This window comes from Dipodomys ordii, unplaced genomic scaffold, assembly GCF_000151885.1.
Source record: "Dipodomys ordii isolate 6190 unplaced genomic scaffold, Dord_2.0 Scaffold113, whole genome shotgun sequence".
Classification (NCBI taxonomy): domain Eukaryota; kingdom Metazoa; phylum Chordata; class Mammalia; order Rodentia; family Heteromyidae; genus Dipodomys; species Dipodomys ordii.
This window is the reverse complement of record NW_012267329.1, coordinates 562,684-588,159: the sequence shown is the minus strand read 5'-3', so window position 1 is coordinate 588,159 and position 25,476 is coordinate 562,684. Positions and strand designations below refer to the sequence as shown.

Genomic DNA, 25,476 nt, shown 5'->3' with positions numbered 1-25,476 from the left:
CAAGACCAGCATACAAAAAAATAAAAACCAAAACAAAACAAAAATAGCCTTCGTATTTGTTTTTCTTCTAATAATTACATGAACAATAACTTCTAACCAACATTGAGGTATTCTATTCAACATGTAGCTTTAAACATTTACTTGCTTGTCTATTTTTTTTTGGGGGGGGGGTCCGGTCGTGAGGCCTGAACTCTGGGCCTGGGCACTGTCCCTCAGCTCTTCAGCTCAAGGCTAGCACTCTACCACTTGAGCCACAGTGCCACTTCCGGCTTTTTTCTTTTTGCTTATGTGGTGCTGAGGAATCGAACCCAGGGCCTCAGGCATGCAAGGCAAGCACTCTACCACTGAGCCACCTTCCCAGCCCCTTGCTTGTCTATTTTTAGCATGGTAACCTGCTGTAAATGTATTGTCAGCTGTCCAGTAAGATGAAGGAAAACACAGTGTTTTATGAGGCTGCTACTTGATAACGTTATCAGGGAGGTTGACTGATAGAATCTCCCAGAAAGTTGGGGCTTGAGTTATTGCCAGGCAATTTACAGGGATTCAAGATAGAAATTCTTACTAACCAGACATTAATAAGGCCATCCTCAGTACATTCTCTTTTAGGGCTGCCTTCCTATGCCCCTAGGTGAATACAGAGATATGTCATCTCAGGGAATTGCCACTGTTCATTTGAAGGCCATCAATCCTTTTGTAAACCTTTAGTTCTGAACATGCAGTACTAGTCCCTGACAACCCAGAACAGCTGCTTGGCCGTTCCTGGTGATTTTCCACATTGGCACCGAGTTTTGGTCAATGATTTATATTGGGGATTAACCAAGACACTGGCCTTACAACTTCCTCGTTGGCAGTGCTCAGAGACCGATTCAAATGCCCTTTTGCATGAACCTTCCTTACCCCTGTAGCCTGTGGCTCCTTTCCCATAGATTCTACATCTCTCTTATTCAGACATACGCTCCATCACTGATGGAGTACTCACTAAGGACCTGATGTATTCTTGGCCTGAGGTACAATGATGAGCAAAACTCAAGCCATGTCTCCTGTGCTCCTGGAATTTCCTGTCTGGTAGGAGGTTACAGGGGCAAATATTATGGATACACAGAGCACAGTAGCTGTGTAGCATGCTGTGACTGAAACATGGGAGCTAAAACATAAGAGCAGTGAAACATAAGAGCACATAGTAGGGCTTTGAATCCTGTTCTCATGGCTGTTACCACAACATGGCTGCCAGAGGCATCATATGTTGCCCCTAGCATTTTATTACACTGCCTGCACTCCATTGATGCACAGTAAGGATTATGTCTAATGGGCTACTGGCCAACTCTCCTAAACCTTCCTTCCCAGTATTTTTTTTTTTAATTTATTGTAAAGGTGAAGTATGGAGGGGTTACAGTTATATTAGTCAGGTATTGAATACATTTCTTTTTGAATAGTGTCACCCCATTTTCTCCCTTCCTTCCTGACTCCTTTCCCCCCACAAGTTGTATAGTTCATTCCAACATAATGTGAATATCACTGCTGAATTAGTTCACCCTTTGTCCCACCATTTCTGTGCTTCTCTTTCCCCTCCCCAAATCAAATACACTTGTACAAGGCAAAAGGCACAGAAATGAAAAATAGCAACAAAAGGGGAAAATGTGGGAGTGGCGGAGGGGAAAGAATGGCAAAAAGTAAAATTAAAAACCTCTTGTTTCCATTTCTTGGAGTTGATTTCAATAAGCATCATTTTATATGAACATATGCACATAGCTATTGAGCCCTTGTGATCCTCTCCTAAGAATGTCCTTCTTTGGTCTCCCTGTGTGAATACTTAAGAGTCCTCTTTAATTTATCATATCCAAATGTATTTTTTTGTCTTTTACTATCCATTGAGTTTACTTTTAGATCGACACATTCTAATTATTACAAATGAGGGAACCCATGCAACCTATGATTTCTTTAGATCTGATCGCTTAATATAATTTTTTTTCCAAATCTTTCCATTTCCTTAGGAATACGGCAATGCCATTGTTTCTGATGGAAGAAACATAGAATTCCATTGTATATATACCACATTTTCTTGATGTATTCCTCCACTGAGGGGCATCTGGGTTGATTTTTTTGCAAGGGCAGGTTGCAAGGCTTAAATGGTGGAAGAAATGGCTAATTATTAACTCCTCACATATTAGTTAACAAAGATGGCTTATTGCTTCCTTCTGTAAGTCCACAGAGTCACATCCCTACATCTTCAGGAGGGTAGATACATCATTCAGCATTTTCTTTTTTTTTGGTCCGTCCTGGGGCTTGAACTCTGGGCCTGGGCGCTGTCCCTCAGCTCTTCAGCTCAAGGTGAGCGCTCTACCACTTGAGCTACAGTGCCACTTCCGGTTTTCTGGTGATTTATTGGAGATAGGAGTCTCACAGTCTTTCCTGCCCGGGCTGGCTTTGAACCGTGATCCTCAGATCTCAGCCTCCTGAGTATCTAGGATTACAGGCGTGAGCCACCAGCGCCCGGCTCAGCATTTTCTTTTAGTAGATCCTCTCCCATTTTGGAGATACTTGGTTCCTGGGGCTCATGTAGTGTCCTCTCCACATGTGCATTTTGATTATTGGCTTTTTATGAGATTTTATTTTTCTTTTAACTGTAGCTGATAAATGGCTCCTTTGGGTAGCAAGTATTTTAATACCATTTTGCAGTATCTTACCTACAAAAGCTTTCCATAAACTGCTCTGCTTTGTACTGCCACTGGTATTGGATAACAAAGTTTTGAGGGTCTCAGCATCTATACCTGTGGTGATATCATCTTGTGGAAGGCTTCTTTTTTTGTTCTTCCCATCTTTTTTTCCTCCTCTTTTGATGTCAGACTTGATCCTATGGATGTGGAAATCTCTTTCCTCTGAACAAGGTTGCATTCCAGCAACTGATGTGTTGGTGTCCTGTCAAGGGCCATAGGTGTTAGAGAAAGGAGGCCTGGAATTCTTGGCCAGGTCCATTGGAAATGAGGGGTTTGAAAGATGGCCAGAGTCCAGACATGCAGAAATGGGCAATGATTTTAAAGGCCATAAGAGCTATTGTTCACACTAGTACAGAGTGCATAAAACTCAAGGTGTTAGTAGGGAACATTCTAGTAGTCTAATGGTCTTTGATACGTGTCAGTTTTGGCTTTGTGTCCAAGGATATGGACAAACTCAAAGCTGCATCAAACTATCTGATTCAGCTTTGGTCTAGCCATCAGAAGCTTGTGTTTGCTCTCTAATTCTCTTTCTTTAACATGGAGGGAGGGGTAGGGAACCCCCATTGTCCCTTCCTGGTGAGGGGAGAGCCAGCAGTTTTTTTTTTTTTGCAGAGAAACTGGATGCAGCCCTTTCCCAGGCCCTGTATGGATGTGTTTGTCCAGGGACTGTCTGCAGCTGGGGAACAGGAACATTCCAATTGTTGCTTCTTTCTTTGTGGCTCTCTGACTCCATTCAATTACAAAGTAGTGCTCTTTCATTGTTAAAACTGAGAGTCTCTGGGCTACAATTTCTAGCCACAGACTCTGCATTTGCTGTGCCTCAAACATGACCTTGAGGCTACTTCCCATTACACACACAACCCACAACAACATTACCAGTCTTCTATCTGGGCAAGGAAGCTCAGTGCAAACTCTGTGCTTTTCTGCCATAGTCCCTGCCTGTATTGGTTCTCAGAAGGAAATGCCAGTGGTGGTTCACCTTCAACCATCTCACTATTTAGGAGAAATAGAAAAGCCAAATCAGATCATTGTGGTACTTAGATTGGCCAGGCTGCATTGGTCCTCAAGACTACTTGCTACATGTGAAAGAAGCAAGCAGTAATATCTAAGACTTGAGATGTACTATATTTTTTAACATGACTATATATTATATATAATGTAAAACATACATTATGTGCTATGCATTTTTACATGAATATATATAATATAAAACACATATATATTATGGTCCAGAGAAGATAAATGTGGGTCAGAAGGTGTTTGTGTATATGTATGTGTGTGCTGGTCTTGGAGCTTAAACTCAGGGCCTGGGTTCTGTCCCTGGGCATTTTTGCTCAAGGCTAGTGCTCTAACACTTGAGCCACAGATCCACTTTTCACTTTTTTGGTGGTTAATTTGAGGTAAATAGCTCATAGACTTTCCTACCTAAGCTGGCTTTGAACCATGATTCTCATATCTCAGCCTAATGTGTAGCTAAGATCATAGGTGTGAAGATCTTGGTTCTGAGCCAGCCTTGGCAGGAAAGTCTGTGAGACTCATCTCTAGAAAACTGGAAGTCTGGAAGTTGCTTAAAGTGGCAGGGCACTAGCCTTGAGTGAAAAAGCTCAGGGATAGTGCCCAGGCTCTGAGTTCAAACCCCATGATGCTCCCTGCCCTCTACCCCCAGAAGTATATGATTTTACCTTCAGGCTAAGTATAAATAGTATATTTGAAATATACAGAAATTTCATTTTTTAAATTTTTTAATTTTAATTTATTTATTTTAATTTTTTGTTCTACCCACTTGAGCTACAGCACCACTTCCTGTTTTCTAGTGGTTTATTGGAGATAGGAGTCTCACGGTCTTTCCTGCCCCGGCTGGCTTTGAACCACGATCCTCAGATCTCAGCCTCCTGAGTAGCTAGGATTACAGGTGTGAGCCACTGGCGCCTGGCTTTAAAAATTTATTTTTTATTTTAACTATTTTTTTGTCTTTTCTTTCTTTCTTTTTTTTTTTTTTTTTTGGTACTGGGGATTGAACTCAGGACGTTGCACTTGCTAGGCAAGCACTTTGCCACTGAGCTACATCCTGGCCCAAGAAATTTCATTTTTAAACATAAGTTCCATCCCCAAGATATATCTGAAAAAATCCATAGTACAAGTCACTTTCAGGTCCAAGCATTTCAAATAAATATGCCAGCCTTTAATATAATAATTACAATAATATAGTGAATATATATGGGGGATACAGTGTTTGTAAAATTCTTTTAATAATACGTTTTAAAGTTAGACTTGTTGAAAATTATATTTTGTAATGTGAGGATTGGATCAAGCATTTTATTTGTGTATATGGGATAAAAAAGTGTGTGGAGGGAGAGGGTGAAAGAATGCACAAAAAGAATTAAGAGATGCCAGAGACATTTTTAGTACCCAGCATTCTGGTTGTAGTTTGTTGTATAAGATGATGTAGTGTGGAGACTCTTCCAGTTTCATTAGTGCTGGTTATTGTTGCTGAGCTTCTGGTCAAGAGATCTCTGTACTTGGAGAGCAGGGTTATAGAAATATAAATTGGGATCAGCATGGTCTATCAGAGTTGTAGACAAGACTCTAAGCAGAACCTAGGTGATAATTCCAGTATATATACAACCCCAGGCAGCCAAAAGATATTCCAGAATTGTTTGGAATACTATACTTCTCCAATGGTTAAATATGTTTTAATTGCAAAGGCATAGAATTACATATAGAAAATGCAAATAGAATCAAATAGAATAGAGTCAAAGCCATACCATAAGGGATTCAAACTCAGGGTTGTTTGTTTGTTTGTTTGTTTTGGTCCAGTCCTGGGGCTTTCAGCACTGGGCCTGCGTGCTGTTCCTGAGCTTCTTTTGCTCAAGACTAGTGCTCAACCACTTGAGCCACAGTACCACTTCTCCCTTTTTTGAGTGGTTTATTGGAGATGAGTTTCTTGGACTTTCCTGCCTGGGCTGGCTTTGAACTGCAATGCTCAGATCTAAGATTTCTTACTAACTAGGTTACAGACTTTAGCCACCAGGGCATAGCTCTCAGGTTCTTGTATTTGCTAGGCAAGCCCACTATATCACTTGATCATACCCCTGACCCCATTGATATTTCTTATTTAAAAGATTACAGTGTATTTGATTGTATGGTGAAGTAATTGATTTAAATCAGGAAGGTTGAAACTCTGCTAGGTTTGTAAGCAGTGTCAAAGCCTTTAGGAGGACTTACTGGGGTTCTAAAAGTTGTTTACGGGAAGGCTCTGTTTATGGGAAGGCTCTGTTATATAAAACAGACAATTCAAATATTTAAAAGAGTTACATAATCACTATTCCTATATGTGGTTTGAAAGAAAGAACATGGGTGTTTGTTTTTTGTTGTTGTTTTTTTTTTTTTTTTTGGGTCCGGTCGTGGGGCCTGAACTCTGGGCCTGAGCGCTGTCCCTCAGCTCTTCAGCTCAAGGCTAGCACTCTACCTCTTGAGCCACAGCATCACTTCCGGCTTTTTTCTTTTTGCTTATGTGGTGCTGAGGAATCGAACCCAGGGCCTCAGGCATGCAAGGCAAGCGCTCTACCACTGAGCCAACTTCCCAGCCCCAGAACATGGGTTTTTGAATAGGGTATGGACCTAGTGCTGGTGGTTCATGCCTCCAATCCTAGCTACTCAGGAGGCTGAGATCTGAGGATCACGGTTTGAAGCCAGCCCAGGCAGAAACATCATAAGACCTTTACCTAATTATTCACAAAAAAAGCTGTGAGCTGTGGCTCAAGTGGTAGAGTGTTATCCTTGAGCAAAAGAAGCTTAGAGACAGCACCTATCCCTGAATTTAAGCCCCAGGACTGGCACACACACAAGCAAAGAATAGGGTGCTGGTGGCTCATGCCTGTAATCCAAACTACTCAGGAGGCTGAGATCTGAGGATTGCAGTCTGAAACCAGCCTGGGAAGTAAAGGTCATGAGACTCTTGCTAGCCACCAAAAGCTGGAAGTGAAGCTATGGCTCAAAAGGGTAGAGTACTAATCTTGAGCAGTAAAGCTCAGGGACAGTGCTCAGGACCTGTACCCACAAAATAAGGCTAAAGCGGGGGGGGGGAGAGGAAGGCATGAGATTAGGATAAGCCTTCAAGGAAGTGATGACCACAGACTTATTTTCAGAATTTAGCACTCCCAAATACCTGGGGGAAGTACTAGGAAGAATTTTAGGCTTTTTAGACTTTCTATTTGCATGGGCTATAGGGTATACTGTCAGATGAAGTGATCCTGGATATTGATCTTATTAGTTATTTGTCCAAATGCCATAAGAAATTTTAAGTAGTTGTTTGGGTTAAACTTCACATCTTCAAGCTCTTTCATCTGCATTCACAGAAAATAAGTAAGTTTGGGACAGGAGATTTTTTCCTTTTTCCCATTTGTATAAGGTTCAGATAAAATTACATGTCATACCAAGCCCTGTATTTATTTCATCTTGGCTACTCAGATAGCTCTGATCAGGGTGCACAGTGAAACCCTGAAATGGAGGATGCTTGGCTCGTCTGCAGACGTTCTCTTTTAGGTCTGGCTTCTGGTAATTAGGCACTCTTAGCTGGACTCTGCTGTCAGCAACTCTTTGAGACAAATTGCAAAATCTGTACAACCATCTGAGAGACGAACAAGTAGACCTGATGACACTAGAGAGAATATTGGTAGTTCTCAAAAGTTTGAAAAAGAATGCTTGGAGAAGCAATCCTCAAAACTGAATTTCAAGATCCCTTTCCTCTAAATGTACCTTAAAGGGTGCCTTAAGTTACAGACTCAGGATCTGAGAAGAGTTTGGCAGGCTGAGATGATAGGCTGAATTTAATAGGATGAAATGGAGTAGAAATAAATGGGAAGTTCTGTATTTGGGTCTGAAAATCCCAGCTGGGAACAAGGACAGGGCAATTGGTGTAAGGTGATGATTTGTTTTTTGTCCTTAAAAAAATTATTGTAGTGGTTGGGCACTGGTTGGTGGCTCTTGTCTATAATCCTAGCTGCTCAAGAGGCTGAGATTTGAAGAACATTGTTCAAAGCCACCCTGGGCAAGAAAAGTCCATGAGACTCTTTATCTCCAGTTAACCACCAAAAAGCCAGAACTGGAGCAATGGCTCAAGTGGTAGAGTGAAAAAGCTAAGGGACGGTGCTTACACCTTGAGTTCAAGCCCCAATACCAGCACACATGCGTGCACGCATGTGCTACGTGTGTACAGACACAGACACACACACACACACACACACACACACAAACCCTCCCTCCCTCCCTCCCTAATACACTGTTAGGCTATATTAGCTGAAATAAATAAAGCATTTAGGATGAGGAAAAGATAAACATACTCTGCTGACATACAAACATACTCTGCTGATATACCAGGTCTATTGCCAGACTCTGAAAGGAAAATGGAGAAATGATAGTCACAATGGTGTGTCTGGGAATGTTCCAAAGTTTGTTATAGATAACAAAAGAAAAGGGAAATTTAGCTTTTGTGTAACTCCAGCTCTGCATGGTGCTGTCAATATCTGAAAGGCAGTTAATCATGTGCATAGAGTCTAACCTGGCTCTTGTAAGTTAAGAAGAAGCTCTGAGGAAGAAAGTCACATCAAGCCCCAAGTAGGGTCTTTATGTTCAAGAAATAATGAGCTTCTTCCTTAGTTCTAGAAATCCTGGCTCAGGTTTATGGTGGACTTAGAACTTTCAGAGGTGGGAAAGAGAGATTCAAAGAGATTCTAGCACCAGAATCTTATGATTCTTTTGTTTTCTGGTGGTAAACACATCCTGCTCATTCCTAATGAGCAGGTGACAGAAAGTGCTATGGTGACAGTAACATTGTAGACAGTGATTGGTGACAGACTTGGAGAGTCTGGGCCCATGGTTCACATAAGTTTTTTTTTGGTGTGTGTGTGTGTGTGTGTGTGTGCATTCATGCGCATGTGCGCCAGTCCTGGTGCTTGAACTTGGAGCCTGGGCGTTATCCCTGGGCTCCTTTTGCTCAAGGCTAGCACTCTACCACTTGAGCCACAGTGCTACTTCTGGCTTTTTCTGTGATTAATTGGGAATAGGAGTCTCACAGACTTTCCTGTCCAGGCTGGCTTCAGACTGTGATCCTCAGATATCGGCCTCCTTAGTAGCTAGGATTACAGATGTGAGCCACTGGCACCCAGCTCACATGAGTATTCTCATGCTGGTCCTTGTCAGCCTTGTAGGCTATCTCTAGAGATGTGCCACTGTCATTTGAGGCACTGTTCTCTCTTCAGTTTTTTTTTTTTTCTTTCTGATCCCTAACTGGGTGCTAAGTTCTTACCCTCTTCTGCTGTGCAAAGTACCTAGGAAATTCAACAGCAAACCACTATTACATACTAATGTTGAAGTTCTGACAATTTGAGCATGTGTTAGGAAGGAGGAGCACAGGTGGTTTGGCCTTGGGATTGTACATAGAGCAAGGACACCAAATCCAGGTGAGTGGTTAGAGACCTCCCTGAGGTGGCATTGGTGATGCAGGCTTTGAAGGAAATGTAGAATCTGGCTGGACAATCTCAGGGTGGTAAAACACACGAACCAATGTCATAGTGATTGACTTCAGACATGTTTTTGGCCAAAATGTTCTCATTAGAATGGAGCTGAGTAAAGGTAGCTCAAAGCAGTCTTCGGACATGGTGTTTTCTGTTTACTGTGTAGAGTATGTCAAGAGTCACAAGTTGGGCTCTCTCTATCTTGTAGCTGGATTTTTATTCATTTGTACATTCATACATCTCCCTACTTAGCATCTATGGGTATATTTTCCTACTATATTACAGTACTTCTCTGTCAAAGTTACCTGTTTGAAACTTCTCATTCTCATCTCCTGGGAGGGTAAGAATGGAGAATTTTTTAAAATTCACTTTCAAGCATTTTTTTTCCCATGACATTATAAAGCTTGGAGAGGAGGTTGGGTTTTTTTTGTTTGTTTTTGTTTCTTCCTACTAGCACAGTCTTGTGTCGTTAGTCCCTGGTCTAAAACCACTTTTTGCATCTCTGCCTCCATACTATTCATCCTCCCATTGTAAGTGGGCTGTATGGCTCCAGCAGTTTATTCTCTTGTGGTCATAATGACACTATCTGGACATAATATCTACAAGCACAGGCCTGGATGAGAAGAAAAGTGAATGCAAGACTGAAACAGAACTGGGTTTCTTGTGCTCATCCTTTTCTTATAGTTACTGCTTTTTATAAGTGGCCACCCATTTAGTAAGTAAGCAAGCAAGCAAAAAGGCATACTTAAAAAGACAAATTTCTTTCCTCGGTGGCTGGACAAAATTTAAAATCACTCTTCCTCTGAATTTTCCTTGTAAATATCTTTTTTCAAACAATTGTACTGTTTATTTTTCTACCATGAATAAGCTCAAATCTGAAATTTAAAATTCTTAATTCTGAATTTCATCTCTAGCTTTAGAAGCATTTTTATTATTACCATTTTCATTTTAAAGTAACCTACCTAATTGTAAACTTTTTTTTTTCTTTTCAGGTAGGAATGAATTAATAGCCAGATACATCAAACTCAGGACAGGGAAGACGAGGACCAGAAAGCAGGTACAGTAACCCACCTGGGAGTTGTGCATGTCAGCGAATGGCCCCAGGAGGCATTGGGCTGCCTTGGCTGCTGTGCTTTGGCTCTAGGAGCCCTGGTTCCAGTTCCTGTAAGGAGTCAGCGTCGTAGGTGTTCTGGATTGGCTCATTTCCACTGTTCATCATTTCAGTGACCCTTGAGCATGTGGCCTCTGAGTTCTCTTATGCACATGGGAAAGTTTCCCTGCCAACGACAGTGTCTGAACTGCCCCGTGCTGTGATTCAAAGCTGCTTTTTTTTTTTTTTGGCCCAAATGTTCATCTGCTAATATTACAAAAGCTGCAGGTGCAGCTATATTCACAAACCAGGAGACTTGGAGATTCTGTGCCTGAAACATCCTGAAATGATTACTAATTAGTCATCCTTTCAATGAGGAACTCATGCTAGCAGCCTTAAAGTATCTGTTGAATATGATACCCAGTGGTGTGAATGCTGGGCACTGTGATTCTTAAGTTATAGCTTTTTGTCATAGCTGCCATGACTGAAATGTTGTTATAACTTAAATACCTTTGGGCAGAGCAGAAGCAGGAATTCTCCTCTGCTCTTGACCGGGATTTGCCATCCCTGGTTCTTTCAGATGTAAAGCAGCCCAGATCTATGGTATGAACCATTTCACAAATGGAACTGATAAGAAGTTAATGTGATTAGTCTGGTGCAGGTACCTCACGCCTGTAATCCTAGGAGACTAAGACTTAAAAGATCTGTTTGAAGACAACTGGGTAGAAAAGGCCAACAGACTTTGTCTCTAATTAATTAGTAAAATGCCAGGCTGAAAGCATGGCTCAAGTGGTAGAACACCAGCCTAGCAAGCTGAACAGGGGCCAGGCTCTGAGTTCAAGGTCTGGTACCAGAAAAAAGTGTTTAAGAGTAAAAAAAAAGAAAGGCAAAAGAAAATACCTGATGGGTGAATTGTTAACAGAAAAACATTATTTAAAAGTTGACCCTTCTGAATGATAATGGCATTGGACCTTCAAAATGATAATCATACCAGATCAGCCAGGTGTGGTGGTGCGCATCTATAGTCCCAGCTATTTGGGAGGCTGAGGCAAGATTGTTTGAGCCCAGAATATCAAAACAAGCCTGGGCAATGTATATATAGAGAGAGATTCTGTGTCAATATAATAGATCCCCAAACTTTATCCAACAACAGCCACAAGCTACTATCTGGTCACTTTAAGGCTGAGCAGTAGCCACAGGTTCTCCTCCCATGAAGGCTTTGTTTTCTGAGTGTTGTTGGGGGCTGGGCCTTCCCCCAGGAATGCTTCCTGTGCCTGGCCTGGTGCTGAGTCAGCCTGAAGGGGTGGCCTCCAGCCAGCACAGAGGCTTACGTTGTCTGCTGTGGGAATGTTCCCCCTGACCAAGGCCCACATCAAGTCAGAGAATCACAGACAACAAAAGTTAGAGCCACAGATGGAGGGGTGAAGAGGATTGAGAAGTTCCTGCTCAGTACTTTAAAATGTACAGAGACAAACTGTGGGGAAAATAGAATAATTGAAATTCAAAGACAAATTTAAATATCAAAGGATCTTTTATATTATCATAAATCCTGTGATTTCAAATTGGAGAGTTTAGAAAGAGGTAATTGCTGAAATTGTAAACAATAGGGTATACATTTTAGAGCCAGCAGAACTAATCTACCTGCCTACCTACCTACCTACTTACTGCTGCAGGTGCTGGACCTGGGCTGTCTGCTGGCCTGGGAGCTCTGGTCATTTACTGAGTGACCTGTTCTTTGGGAAACTCTTCAAAATTTAACCAAAGTTCCACTGAAATAAATGCAGATTGATTTGTTTACCCAATGGAATCATGTGTTTCAGAAGCTGGCTGGGCAAGGTTTCTATACCCCACATCCTGGGGATGTTTTTAGGCAGCAGTTGGTGATACCTCTCCAATGTGAATTTGCTGTTCAGCAAATCCGTGTGGTTTTCAACCCAGATTTTTAACAGGCTGGCTGGCTGGCTGGCTGTATTCACACATTTCGCTTTGTAATAATATGCAAATCCATTTGGCATCTAGTCAATACCCAAAAGAGTGGAAGGATTAAAAATATTTATAAGGGGGAAAAAAAAGCTGTGCTAACTGGGTCTTTTCCATTTCTCTTTGAGATCTAATTTACATGTGAGTATTATTTTAACATTTGCTACAGAATCCAGAGCTCTTAATGAGATCAGAATACAACCAACAGCTTCAGCTTTTGATTTTCAGAACGTGCTAATTTATGGATTGTCTCCTCTAAATTGAGGAAAAGGGATTTTCCTTCCTGATGCTGAGAAGCTATAAATATTTTCATTTATTTTTACCCCTACCATTTAAATTTTATAAAGAAAACAACCTTTTCTCCCTCTGTCTCACCCTTCCCCAAATTAGTTTTTTTCAATGCCCCTTGATTTTATTAATTTCTCCTGGGGCAGAAAACTGATACGAACCCAAACTTTTGTCCTGAAACAAGTCACTGCAGTGATGACCCAGTCTGAAAGCTTAGAGCAGTGCTGGGGGCTTGGTGTCTGGCTGGGACTGTGTATTCCTAACTGCACAGCTTTGTTGAGATGCAAATAACCTCCCCCCCCCACCCTCCCCAACCTTCCTAAGGAGCAGCAATTTTATATTTGATTTCCTTTTTTTGTTTTGTTTTTTGTTTTGTTTTGTTTTGTTTCCCTTCATAAACCCGAACAATGTAGGTGTCTAGTCATATACAGGTCTTAGCAAGAAAGAAAGTTCGAGAAATTCAAGCCGCCATTAAGGTACGTCTGGCTTGCCCAGTTGTAGGGGGCTTTTCATCTCCATGGTTACAGGCTTTTCCTTTGTTTTCCTCCCTTCCCCTACCCTGCAGGTGTCTAGTCACATTCAGGTTCTTGCCAGAAGGAAATCTCGTGATTTTCATTCCAAGCTAAAGGTATGCGCTTTTCTGCTTTTTGGCTTGTGGTTGCTATGCATCTCACTTCCTGTTTTCCATGGTGACTGGTGAATGCCTGGTGTTGGGATTCTCGTAACCTAGTTTCCTCGCATGTGAGAGCTGTTTACATTTCTTTGTGTCTAATCTCTCTGTTTCTGTACTAGCCTCACATTAAACTGTGTGTTTGAGCTTGTGAGTGTGAGTGTGTGTGTATGTGTGTGTGTATTCCTAATAACAATGCAAATGCAGCAGAGAGCTAGTCTTGATAACTTTTTAGCACAGACATGTTTTGTTTTTTTAATACTTTGGAATGTCCACCAAACAGCCCCCCCTTTTTTTAGCAGAGCTAAAAAAAAAAAAACAAAACCCAAACGTGATGCAAAGTTGATGAATTCCTTCTTTTAAAAAGTGAAAATTGAATCATTTGCAGAATGGTCATGAAATTACTTTTTTTTTAAGTTCAGAAAAATTTTAAATTTATTTTTGATGTATTTTCATCAAAAGTGATATTTTCCTATCCTTTTCTAACACAAAGTATTTTCAGCCAGATTTCTTCCATATTGCTTATAATTACTTTTTTTTTAAAGTGATTGACTCTTACTAAAAGAAAATTGATGTGTGGCCTTAGCAAAAAATGATAGAACTTAGGGATGGGAAAGCTCTTAATGAAACTCTGGTTTGCACTTATATTTATACTTGAGTTCACATAGACCTTTTTATACATGGGCCTCCCTGTACAGTCTTTTAAAGTACATTTCACAGCCAAAATAAAGGCATTGATAAATTGTTAAATCCATGTACTTATTCCCTTTGTAAAATTTGCAGCCAAGCACCCATGGCTTTTATTTTTCTGTAATGCTATCTTTGAAAAATGCAAAGGGATTAGAGTTGGCCTTAGTTTAAAGTAAAAATTAAGTTTTAGACCTGCAATTTTTGCCTTTCCTACATACCTATATTCCCTCATACATTAATTAAACTTGTTTTGTTCCACCCTACAAGATCAGTGTCATTTAACAGTACTGAGACCTTCCCCCAGTCCCTTTTTTGTTGTTGTTTTTGTTTTTTTTTTCTCCTTAATGTAAATCAATCTGGCTGTGGAACAGAACTAGAACTAGTGCTAGCTAGGATGGAGCATTTGGTGTGCCCTCTGCAGTGGGCAGCATGCTGGCTCGCTTGCACGTGTGGCTGATGGTGGCTGGCTTTGAGCTGCACTGGCTGAGCAGTTGGAAGGCTAAGATAACTTCCTCCATCCTGCTTTTTAACCAAAGATGCGGTACTCTCTATGTGGATATAACTACCCCAGTAATTGCTCAAGTTCTGACTCTGTTTCTAGTTTCTCTGAGCTAATGAATTAATGATGTTCAAAGAAGTTTACAGATAGCAATTTTGTGTTTCCATTTGTGATGCTATGAATTGTTCTATTCCTGTTCTGTCTGTATGCATTCTGTTGACTCCATTGGGGCAAGTGGCCCTAGACTGAAAGCCCTGTAAGTGATGACACTGTGTTGTTCAAGGAGCCTCATGAGAGACATAGGAAAATCACTTAGTGATTTTAAGAATTTTCTTTCATTGCTTTATTACGCATTTGCATGAATTCTGACAAACATAGCTATGTTTATGTGTGTCTTAAAAACAAAAAAAGAAAACTGTACCCTCTTCCCCTCCCTTGCCCCCCAAGTTTCACCCTGGCTCATTTTTGGTGCAAGCACAAGGAGGAGATGGAAAGAGAGACTGTAGGATAGCATCTGGTTCAGCATTTAAGCTCCAAGAACCACCTCCATCTTGTTAATTCCTTTCCTTCTTCCCTACCACATTATTCCTGGAAAAATGGAGTCCTCTGTTTTCCCATGAGCTGATAATATTGATTGAGTATTCTGGGTACAGTGCTATCACGGCTGGCAGTTAAGCAGCTAACATTCCATCCTAGAGCTGGCCATGTAGGAGGGAATGTGAAATATAGGGCTCTGCTGGAGTGTAAGCGGGAAGAGCCACAGTGAAACATGGAGGAGTTAGTCCCAAGGACAGGTCCCTGAAGAGTAAGCTTCTGAAAAATGAGGTTTTATTCCAATGTGTAGCTTCCTCCTGCATGTGCTCACATTTAAGCTCACTATGAAGTGGGGTCTATATTCTGATTTTGAAGAACAAAACTCCGAAAGGTATAGTTCAGAGTATAATTTACTTGATGAAAGTCATTAAACCTAGTAAGAGTCAAAGTCAGAATTTGAACTCAGACCTTTCTAGACCTTAATGTGCTGTTCTCTCAGGTTGGGGTTCATCTAGTTGAGATGGGAGATGGATTTTTAAGTTGAAGCCTTCATGCCTATATACTGTATAGAATCTGTTGCTCATCAAGAAGCCCTTGTACTGATAACCTACATTTTACCTTTGAGTCCATAGTCAGAATGTGAACCTCTGGCACCATAGTGATGGTCATAGGTAACCTGGGATTGATGCAGTCCCAGCTGCATTGTTAACCCACAGAAAACATCAAAAACAGTCCAAGAACAAGTCATATCCACAGCTTGTTGCCTTCAATTCTCCTCATGTTTAATTTATCTTTACCCTTCTAAGCAGTCATCACCAGGACATGGGCACAGGAATCTGGATCCTGTAGGAAAGTTGGGCCCCAGTTTCCCACTTGTGCTGTCCTACTAGTCTCTGATATCTAACAGCACATTTGTGAGGAGGCAGGAATGAGTACCTTCCCTGAGTTCATTGCAGAGTAAAGCAATAGCCCTGGTCTTCTTGACCTTTCATACTAACTAATGAAATAAACTTACACAAAACCTTGAAATTATCCCAGAAGACAGTAGGAGTAGCTTTTTGGGTGAACAATGGGGATAGCTTAAAGTATCCAAGACAATATGAGATACTGTACTTTCTCTACTTAGATATATGTATTGGGGTTATGGAAATAACTGACCATCTCAAGGCCTTTCCTTGCTCTGCCTCTGCCAGGTTGGTCACTACATCTCCACATATTCAGAAGTCAAAGATAAAGACTCAGGTCTGTAGTCCTGTGGTGACCTGTGACAGCTTACATTTACCTTTTCCCCCATGGGGTGCCAGAGCAGGGGCTATGCCAAGTGTGGCTTCTTTGTTTCTAAGCCTTTCCTTTTCTCCCTGGGAAGAGTATGATAGAATTCTTTAGGCTACTATTTTTTCAGCTTTTAAAGAAAAACATAATTTTTTACATTGAATCTTACTAAAATTGTCAATATATGAAAGAGTAAAAACTGTTCAGATTGAAGCTCACCTTCTTACATCCTTAACAGAGTCTTTTTAGCTTTTCCATTGAGCACAGTTTGAGGACCCACCCTGCTTCAGGCAGAAGGAAAAGAAGGGATGACAGCTTTTTTTTCTGATTGGTTCCCAGCCCCCACTGGACAGCTTGTGGGTCTCACTTAAAACTCCTGTAGTTTGTTCTCTATGTACCTTTGGAGAAAACAGACACACAGAGCTAGTGATCATTCCTCATGTCACATTCACAGGTGACTCATCCTGGCTGAAAAGTCACTCTTGATAACTCTATGTGCAGAGGTTTGCAGGGTGCTGGTTTACAGGCTAGATTACATATCCCATTTCCTCATGTGTGTGGACTTTAATTTTATTTTAATTTTAATAAAGAAAATTATTCTAGTAAATATGTAAAATGTACATTTGGATTTGAACTTTAAAGGCGCAGGAATGATTGTTTAATTTATGCTACTAACATTTCATTGAGAGTCCAGTATATTCTAAGGCCTAGTAGATGTCCAGCATGTAGAGTTGGTTATGCAGTCTATGCTCTTCAGGAATACTAAACCTTTCTGTTAACTTTCCAGTAGATTGTCCTTAGTTAGGGTTCTGTAGCAGAAATTAAACCAGGGTGTACAAAGGCCAGTCAGGGAAAAGAGTGATTAATTATGAGAGTGAGATGTAGAAGAAATCTTCCTGGAGCAGGTACCATTAGAACCAAGCATAAGCCAGACAGTGGGTTTCCATAGAGATATGGTGTTTGGGGCATCCTGAGGCATGCAATGAGAAGTGACTAGAGAGGTCCTTTACATGTATCATTTGGAAATATCTCTGAAGCTGGGGTTTAGAGAATAACTAAGAAGGTAGGAGGCTGGTGGCAGGGACCTGGACTGTGGGCTGGCCTCTGAGCCCACAGCCCCTCTGTTTACTTCAGCCAGTCTGTGGTTCCTTGCTCTGGTTTACTCAGACTTCTCTGCGCATTGTTGTGTTTTTTGTTTTTTGTTTTTTTAAAATAGAAGTTGTATTTTTGCAAGTTCTATCCCTATCAAGTCTGTAAAATGCACACAAGAATTTTTCAATAACAGCACTTAAGAATTAGTTTATTTGTTGAGTACCAGTGGCTCACACCTGTAATTGTAGCTACTCAAGAGGCTGAGATCTGAAGATCACAGTTCAAAGCCAGCCCCGTCAGGAAAGGCCATGAGACTGTCATCTCCAATTAATCACCAGAATAACAGAAGTGGCACTGTGTCTCAAAGTAGTACAGCACTAGTCTTGAGTGATAAAGTTCAGGGACAGCACCCAGGCCCTGAGTTCAAGACCCGCAACCAACTGAAAAAAAGAATTAGCTTATTGAAGGCTGAGTTTTTTTTTTAAAGGAATGATAATCAAAACTAAAGATTTTTGTTGTTTGAAGAACATTGTAAATACATATGCTTGAACTATCCATAGTCAGTATTTTTGTGATGACCTAATTCTTTTTAAGATTTTTAAAGGTGCCTGGGAATGTGGCTTAGTGGTAGAGTGCTTGCCTACCATGCATGAAGCCCTGGGTACGATTCCTCAGTACCACATAAACAGAAAAGGATGAAAGTGGTGCTGTATCTTAAGTGGTAGAGTGCTATACTTGAGCAAAAGAAGCTCAGGGCGGGGCGCTGGTGGCTTAGGCCTGTAATCCTAGCTACTCAGGAGGCTGAGATCTGAGGATTGTGGTTCAAAGCCAGCCTGGGCAGGAAAGTCCGTAAGACTCTTATTTCCAATAAACCACTACAAAACTGGAAGTGGCGCTGTGGCTCAAGTGGTAGAGCACTCACTTTGAGCTGAAGAGCTGAGGGATAGCGCCCAAGCCCAGACAGAATTCAAGCCCCACAACCGACCAAAAAAACCCCAAAAACTCAGGGACAGGGACAGTACCCAGGCCCTGAGTTCATGCCCCAGGAATGTGTGCTTCCCCCCCCCCCAAAAAAAAAAAAAGATTTTTAAAGGGAAAAGAAACATTACCCTTGATTTTTCTCACTGCTTCTACTCTTCTTTCTTGCCTCTAACTCAACTTCCCTATTTTCACCCACTGTCTATCTTTGTTCTTTGTTTCCCTAAAAAAATCAAATCCAATGAAACTGCTCTTAATTTATTTCTGCCTCAATGTTGTGATGTTTGCTCATTGTCATCCTGAATTTGTGCTATAGGCATTGGCATCGGTATGAGACTTTTCTCTACAGTTTGTAGCAGTGTAAGGAGATAGTCTGAGCTGACAATTTAGGATGACCTTGGATATGGACTATGACCATATGGAAGAGATGGAAGCTTGAGGCAAAAAAATATTGTTGAAGGAGAGAGGAGTGGTAGTGCTGTGGTAAAGCGCTTACCTAGCATATGAAATAAAAGGCCCTAGGTTTGATCCATAGCACTACAACAATAAATTTAAAAAAAAAAAGATGAAAAGAATTACTGAGTCATGATAGAAGGAAACAGTGACTGAGGACAGAAAGTAGAAGGTGACATCAAGGTATGGTCAACACTCAAGAACCTCTGAAGATGATGAAGGAAATACAAGGGGATTGGTGGTCAGAGCACCAAGGTATTGGAAATTGAATATACCAGAAATATGACAGTGTCTATTGCTAATCCAGAAGAAACCTTAGCTTCGATGGAGTCATTTCTCAGTGATGAGAATGTCATTGGTGTGGCTCCTGCTTAGACAAAATCCTTATGACTCACTGTTCTTTACTTGGTAGGTGTGATTTAATGACCGGCAACTTTGTTGCTAATTCCTATTTTATTTTATTTATTTATTTATTTTTGTCAGTCTTGAGGCTTGAACTCTGGGCCTGGGCGCTGTCCCTCAGCTCTTCAGCTCAAGGCAAGTGCTCTACCACTTGAGCTACAGCGCCACTTCCGGTTTTCTGGTGGTTTATTGGAGATAGGAGTCTCACGGTCTCTCCTGCCTGGGCTAGCTTTGAACCGCGATTCTCAGATCTCAGCCTCCTGAGTAGCTAGGATTACAGGCGTGAGCCACCGGCGCCCGGCAGTTCCTATTTTAAAGTAGAAGATGAGTCCATGCAATTACAGAGGGCAGCTGACTTCTTGTCTATATAACATGTACCTAGAAATTCCACAAATAGCTAAATTAGAGCTGTCTCCAATTTTATGTTATCAGCTACATCTACAGCAGTGTCACCCACTAGGTTCATTTGTTGTCATCCATCTCTCCTTCCCCCTAGTTAAGTCCCTTACTGACACCTCTTGTTGATTTAGATAGCAGCATGGTCTGAGATCTAGCTTAAATTATTTTCTTCTTTGAATGATTTCACTTACCATTAATTATTCAAATTCAGTTACTCTTTCTAAGCTCCAAGGATTTATTTTCCCAGCATGTTGAAAAAATACAGAATTCTCCACACATTGTGTAGGCATTCCTACTCAAAGCTCCTTAGTGTTTCTGGCTCTTGAGTCTCTTTCTCCACATGTTCAGTTGTCCTGAGAGCTTATCAAGACACTTCCCCAGAGGCCTTCTTTCACCATCAACATCAGAAAGGTATTACTTTATTTGCTGATGGATAAGGGCTTACAGAAGCCACAGCCAAGCTTTGCAGAGTAGAGTTCCCTCCAACCTCCTACCCCCATCTTCATATTGGAGATAGAGCAAGCCATTCTGCTCACACTTGAGTGTGTTTGAGTGAGTACAAGACACAGGATAATACCTAGAAGAGGAATTCTTATTCTCCCTTAAGGTTGGCAGTTTGTCTTAGGCAAAAGATGTGTTCCTGTCTGGCCCCAGACATTAATGAAGATAAGCCTGCCCGTGCTGATAGTGCTTCATCCTAGCAGAGCAGAAAAAGACCTGAGCTTCTCTGATTGGGTCCAGTCATTGGTGACTAATTTATAAGTTATGTGTATTCCCTTGGGGCATTTTCTTCATTCTTGCCCAGGTGGCCTTCATGATTTGATTTCTGTATAGGCCTTTCTTTTCAATCTGCCATTGCTTCCAATAAGCAGAAAGCTTAAAGTTAAAATTGTTGATTTAATTCTTTTGAGTTCAAGAACTTCCCTGGGGCATTGCTAATATCCATCATTCTGGGCCCACTTTGGGTTACTACTGAGGCTGTCCAAGAGTGAGACTACTCCAGGGATACTGACAACCCTTTCACCCCTGACCCTTTCCTTTTTCAATGTTGCTTCTGGTGGTCCCATGACCACTCAAGAGTGGACCCTTAGTAGAGCACAAGGCAGAGAACCTGGTCAGTAGCCTCCTTGGTTTGTGGAAGCTGCTAGACTCTTAGTTGCATTAAGGGGCTGGGAAATGCCATTCCTGGCATTTCTCAAACTCTTCACATTCTTTTTTTTTTTTCTTTTTGGTTGGTTGTGGGGCTTGAACTCTGGGCCTGGGCGCTGTTCTTCAGCTCAAGGCAAGCATACTACTTGAGCCACAACACCACTTCCAGTTTTCTGAGTGGTTTATTGTAGATAAGAGTCTCATGGCCTTTCCTGTCAGGGCTGACTTTGAACCATGATCCTCAGATCTCAGCTTCCTGAGTAGCTAGGATTACAGGTGTGAGCCACTGGTGCCTGGCTTTCACATTCTTTTTGTTGTTGTTGTTGTTTGTTTTTGGGTCCTGTCGTGGGACTTGAACTCTGGGCCTGGGCACTGTCCCTCAGCTCTTCAGCTCAAGGCTAGCGCTCTACCACTTGAGCCACAGCGCCACTTCCGGCTTTTTTCTTTTTGCTTATGTGGTGCTGAGGAATCGAACCCAGGGCCTCATGCATGCAAGGCAAGTGCTCTACCACTGAGCCACCTTCCCAGCCCTCACATTCTTTTTTCTACTCATATTATGTACCCTTTCTCTCCAAAGATATATTTATTACTTTAGTTTCAGTTTAACTGAGTTAAAACGCAGAATGGAGAAAATGTTTTTGCTTAGGTGTGATAGGATTAGACCTTATATAAGCAGTGTAGTAATGCAGGTCAGACAGTATGAGCCTGAACATTGACCTTTTATTGAGAATTGAGCCAGGCTTGGATCTTCTCCTTTTCCTTCTTTCCTCCTCCTCTTCTTCTTCCCTTTTCCTTCTTCCCCTCTCTCCTCCTCATTCTGTTTTGTTTGTTCTTTGTTTAGATGTATACTGGCAGTTGGACTATACTCCCAGCCGATTTTGCTTCAGTTTATTTTGGGATAGAGTTTCCTAATTTTTGCCCAGATTGGCATCCTTCTATCTATGCTTCCCATATAACTGGGATGACAGACAGGCATGTACCAATATGCCTAGCTATTGATTGAGGTGGGTTCTCACTAACTTTGCCTAAATTGGCCTTCTACCACAATCTTAATGTCCTGAGTAGCTGAGATTACACATGTGAACCATTGTGTTCACGTTTGAATTTTCTTTCTGTGGGCAATAGAAACAGAGGAATAGAAAAATCCCAGTAATAATTACCTTCAATATGGTAATTGATAATCAATATGATGAAAGTGCCCTTACAAAGTAATGCTAATCTATGAATAACATGGTGAAAACCATGGCTTTTCATGTCCTGAGCATGTTGAAGCTTGGATGCCAAGTAGATAAGTCTGTCATACTGGTCTCACAGGTTTGAAGTACATCAGACAGCAAGACTGAGGGTACTCTGACAAGTGTGGAAAGCAGTCCTGAGCAGGGCTGTTCTTATCCTTGCTTTATAAAAGAAGATAAATAGGCTAGAATGTTTTTGTGGTTCGCCAAGGACCACAAATCTGATCGTGATGCCTGGGTTCCCTTATGCCCAAGGCAAGCTCTGTGTAGTTCCCCACAGAGTGCTACTGAAGGCAGAGAATTCACTCTCTGACTTGAGGTGCTGTGAATGTTCTCATCTACTGAGCACTTACTTTTGTGTGGAAAGGAAACAGGACAAGCAACAGGCCTAGTGCTTATTCTGTCCAGACAGCTACCAGCTGAGGTTCCTTTGGCCTCTCAGAAGAAAGCAATTTTCTGCTCCTGCTGTCACTACCCAGGAAAAAGGGATTAAAGTCAGGGGCTGCTCCTCCCAAACACCTAGTTGTGGCCCCAAACTAGCCTATTACCCTACTCTGTAGCGTAAGATGCCTTCCATAAGGCACACCTACCAGTCATCAGCACTCCTTTATGATGCCGGGACAACATCAGAACTAAAGGAAACTGTGTTGACAATTATAAAATACTGAATATAGTGCAGTACATTAACAATGGTAAAAAGCCTTGAAATTTTTTTTCTTTGATGTGAATGGAGTCTTTGGCATTTGGAAATACAATAAGATGAATTAATTGCTACTCATTAGGCAGCAAGTCAGGAGAAGTATGAATGTGCCTTCTCTCCTCCACATTAGCTATAGCCTGACCAGAATAGCCCCCTTTTGTATTTACCTCTGCCTTCTCTACTAATAAGCAAATTAGAGATCATGGCTAGAAAAAAAATTCAAGTGCCCTCCATCCTTTCTCCAAAGCCATCCTGCAGTTGTGTGGTGTTTATCTGCTCAAGGGCTATGCTTATAATTGATAAGTCATGCAGATCTACAGAGTGCAAGATCAGAAACATCATCTGTAAAATTACTTCTTAGGAACTATTTTCTGTTTTTCTTAAAGAAGTGATTTTTCAAGCAAATTGCTGTCTTTCCTTCCTTGCACTATGCCTTTATATTGCTGGAAAAAGTATATTTGGAGAAAAATGTTAAATAGATTTCAAGAGTTTGGGGTTCGTGTTTTTTTTTTCAGATTTTTTTCTTTACATATTTTTCCCTCATGAATAAATTAGATTATTTTTTTTTATTTTTTAGATCGGTGTGGAGGCTGAACTCTGGGCTTGGGCACTATCCCTCAGCTCTTCAGCTCAAGGCTACCACCCTATCACTTAGTGAGCCACAGAGCCACTTCCTACTTCTTTTCTGTTTATGTGGTACTGAGGAATTGAACCCAAGGCCTCATGCATGGGAGGCAAGGACTCTACCACTGAGCCAATTTCCCAGCTCTGGAATCCTATCTTTAAACTGATGGTTCATGAGTTGTTGTTTTAGTTGTTGTTGTTTTAGTATGCTGTTCATTAACATGGCAGCTATAATATACTATAGATGCAAGCCCATGGTGTTTACCTATTACCTTTAAAGGTTGTCTGTGGCTATTGCCTAAAGAGCATGAGAATTTATTTTTCAAAACAACCCAAAAGGTGGAGAATCAGAGGGGGAGAAACAAGGATAATGTCGCCAGAAGATGGATAGGGGACCTTCAGCTTCTCAGCTTCCACAAAACACAAGTCCCTGAGATCCATACAAGAAAAGCATTTCAGGGTAAATAGCGAGAAGGAGCCACTCATTAGGTGAAAGTTTTAGCACAAATTCATTTAGTATAACAAGTTGAAGTAGGAAAAAAAAATATTTCCTGCTCTCTATGCAAGAAATAGGAGTTAAAGACTTGAATTGGTATTTTTTATCTGTAGTTTTTCTACTTTCTGAGTTGAGCCTAATACATGTGGTCTTGCCTTAGACAATGGTTTGGGGTGAGTGAGATGGGTAAGGGCCACACAAAGCCTATAGGACTTTTGCCAGATAGATGCTTCATTTTTTCAGTCTCTTTACTCAGTTGTCAAGAAAACCCAAATTTTTACTATTTCAAAGGAGAAGGCAGATTTAGAGAGCACCTCCTATGTCTCTTAATCATATAACTTAATATTAAAAAAGTATGGTGGGAGGGATGCTTATCTGCTTTTTCAGTTTACTTCCTGGGTTTAACTTCTGAGTCTGGCTTTTCGGATATTTACTAGTAATATAATTTCCTTGTCTCTTTATCTGTCTGTCCTACCTCATTAAGACCTGGGTAACCTTCAGAGTCTGATCCATAGATCTGGAGTGTTACAAGCCCACTCCCATTCCCACTCCAGCCATATGCCTTTGTGATTGTACTCTGACCCCATATATATTATGTCTATTTCAGTCTTAAAGAAAAGGCAGCCAGAGGAACAGAGCTTTACAGCAGCTTTGCTCTGCTTCATGAAATATGAAAGGCTGTTTACTTAGTAACAATAACAATTTGGGGCTGAGGAGTTTATGCGTGACACAGATTGCTGGACCGTGTGGCAGGAGCCATGAGGTATAGTGATAGTATGTTGTACCTGAAATTGGATGGTGGATGATTAAACATACCACAGGCCCAGTGCTTTTCCCAATTCTGCTCAGGTAGTTGGGGTTTTGTTCTTTAGCATCCATCTCTTCCCTCCCTATAAGCAGTCTATAGTTCCTCTTTGCAGGTCATGGGCTCCTTAGTGTTCAGTTGGGAATGGCAGGCTTGCCCTTTCTTTCCTCAGCCCCAAATCATCTTTTTGTGGTATCATTCTTTGTAATCTTAGGAGTTGAGAGATTTCAAATCAATAAGGAAGAGGCAATGTGAACTTGTCCAAGCTAGTTTTTTCTTGTGCTTGTATGTACAGAGAGAGAGGAGGGAGGGAGGTAAGGATGGAGGGAGAAAAGAAAGAGAATTTCCTGTAATCTAAGACATTCTGAAGTTAACTCAAATAATTCAAAACAAAAATAATATGCTCATTTTTGTAAATGTCGACATCCCAGAAATGTTGATAGGTATAAGTAGAATTAAAATAAAACTAACCAAGTATACAAATGTAGTACACATTTTTTTTTTTTAATTTTGTTTTTGGGTCCAGTCGTGGGGCCTGAACTCTGGGCCTGAGCACTGTCCCTCAGCTCTTCAGCTCAAGGCTAGCGCTCTACCACTTGAGCCACAGCTCCACTTCCAGCTTTTTTTCTTTTTGCTTATGTGGTGCTGAGGAATTGAACCCAGGGCCTCATGCATGCAAGGCAAGCACTCTACCACTGAGCCACCCTCCAGCCCCGTAGCATACATTTTTATATGTACTTCACTTGAATAGATTAGTCGTCTCATTTCTAGTATGAGATGAGAGGCAAGAATAATGTGGAACCTGTAAAAGGCCAGGATATTAGACCTGAGTGACACAGGGAGGCTATTTACCAGGCCTCACACTTACAGTAATAATTTTTCCAAAGGCAG

The 25,476-nt window shown here is 41.2% G+C and overlaps 1 protein-coding gene across 2 annotated transcripts in view; it reads left to right on the top strand.

The window, feature by feature from the left end:
* Tead1 (TEA domain family member 1 (SV40 transcriptional enhancer factor)) overlaps window positions 1-25,476 on the top strand; it is a 177,266-nt gene that overhangs the window by 89,933 nt on the left and 61,857 nt on the right. The window contains exons 2-3 of one of the 2 annotated variants that reach the window (XM_013028807.1): window positions 10,222-10,286; window positions 13,001-13,063. In XM_013028807.1, the coding sequence (XP_012884261.1) occupies window positions 10,222-10,286; window positions 13,001-13,063 (128 nt within the window). Of the gene's footprint in view, window positions 1-10,221; window positions 10,287-13,000; window positions 13,064-13,152; window positions 13,216-25,476 lie in introns of both variants that reach the window. The other variant, XM_013028808.1, reaches the window with a different exon arrangement.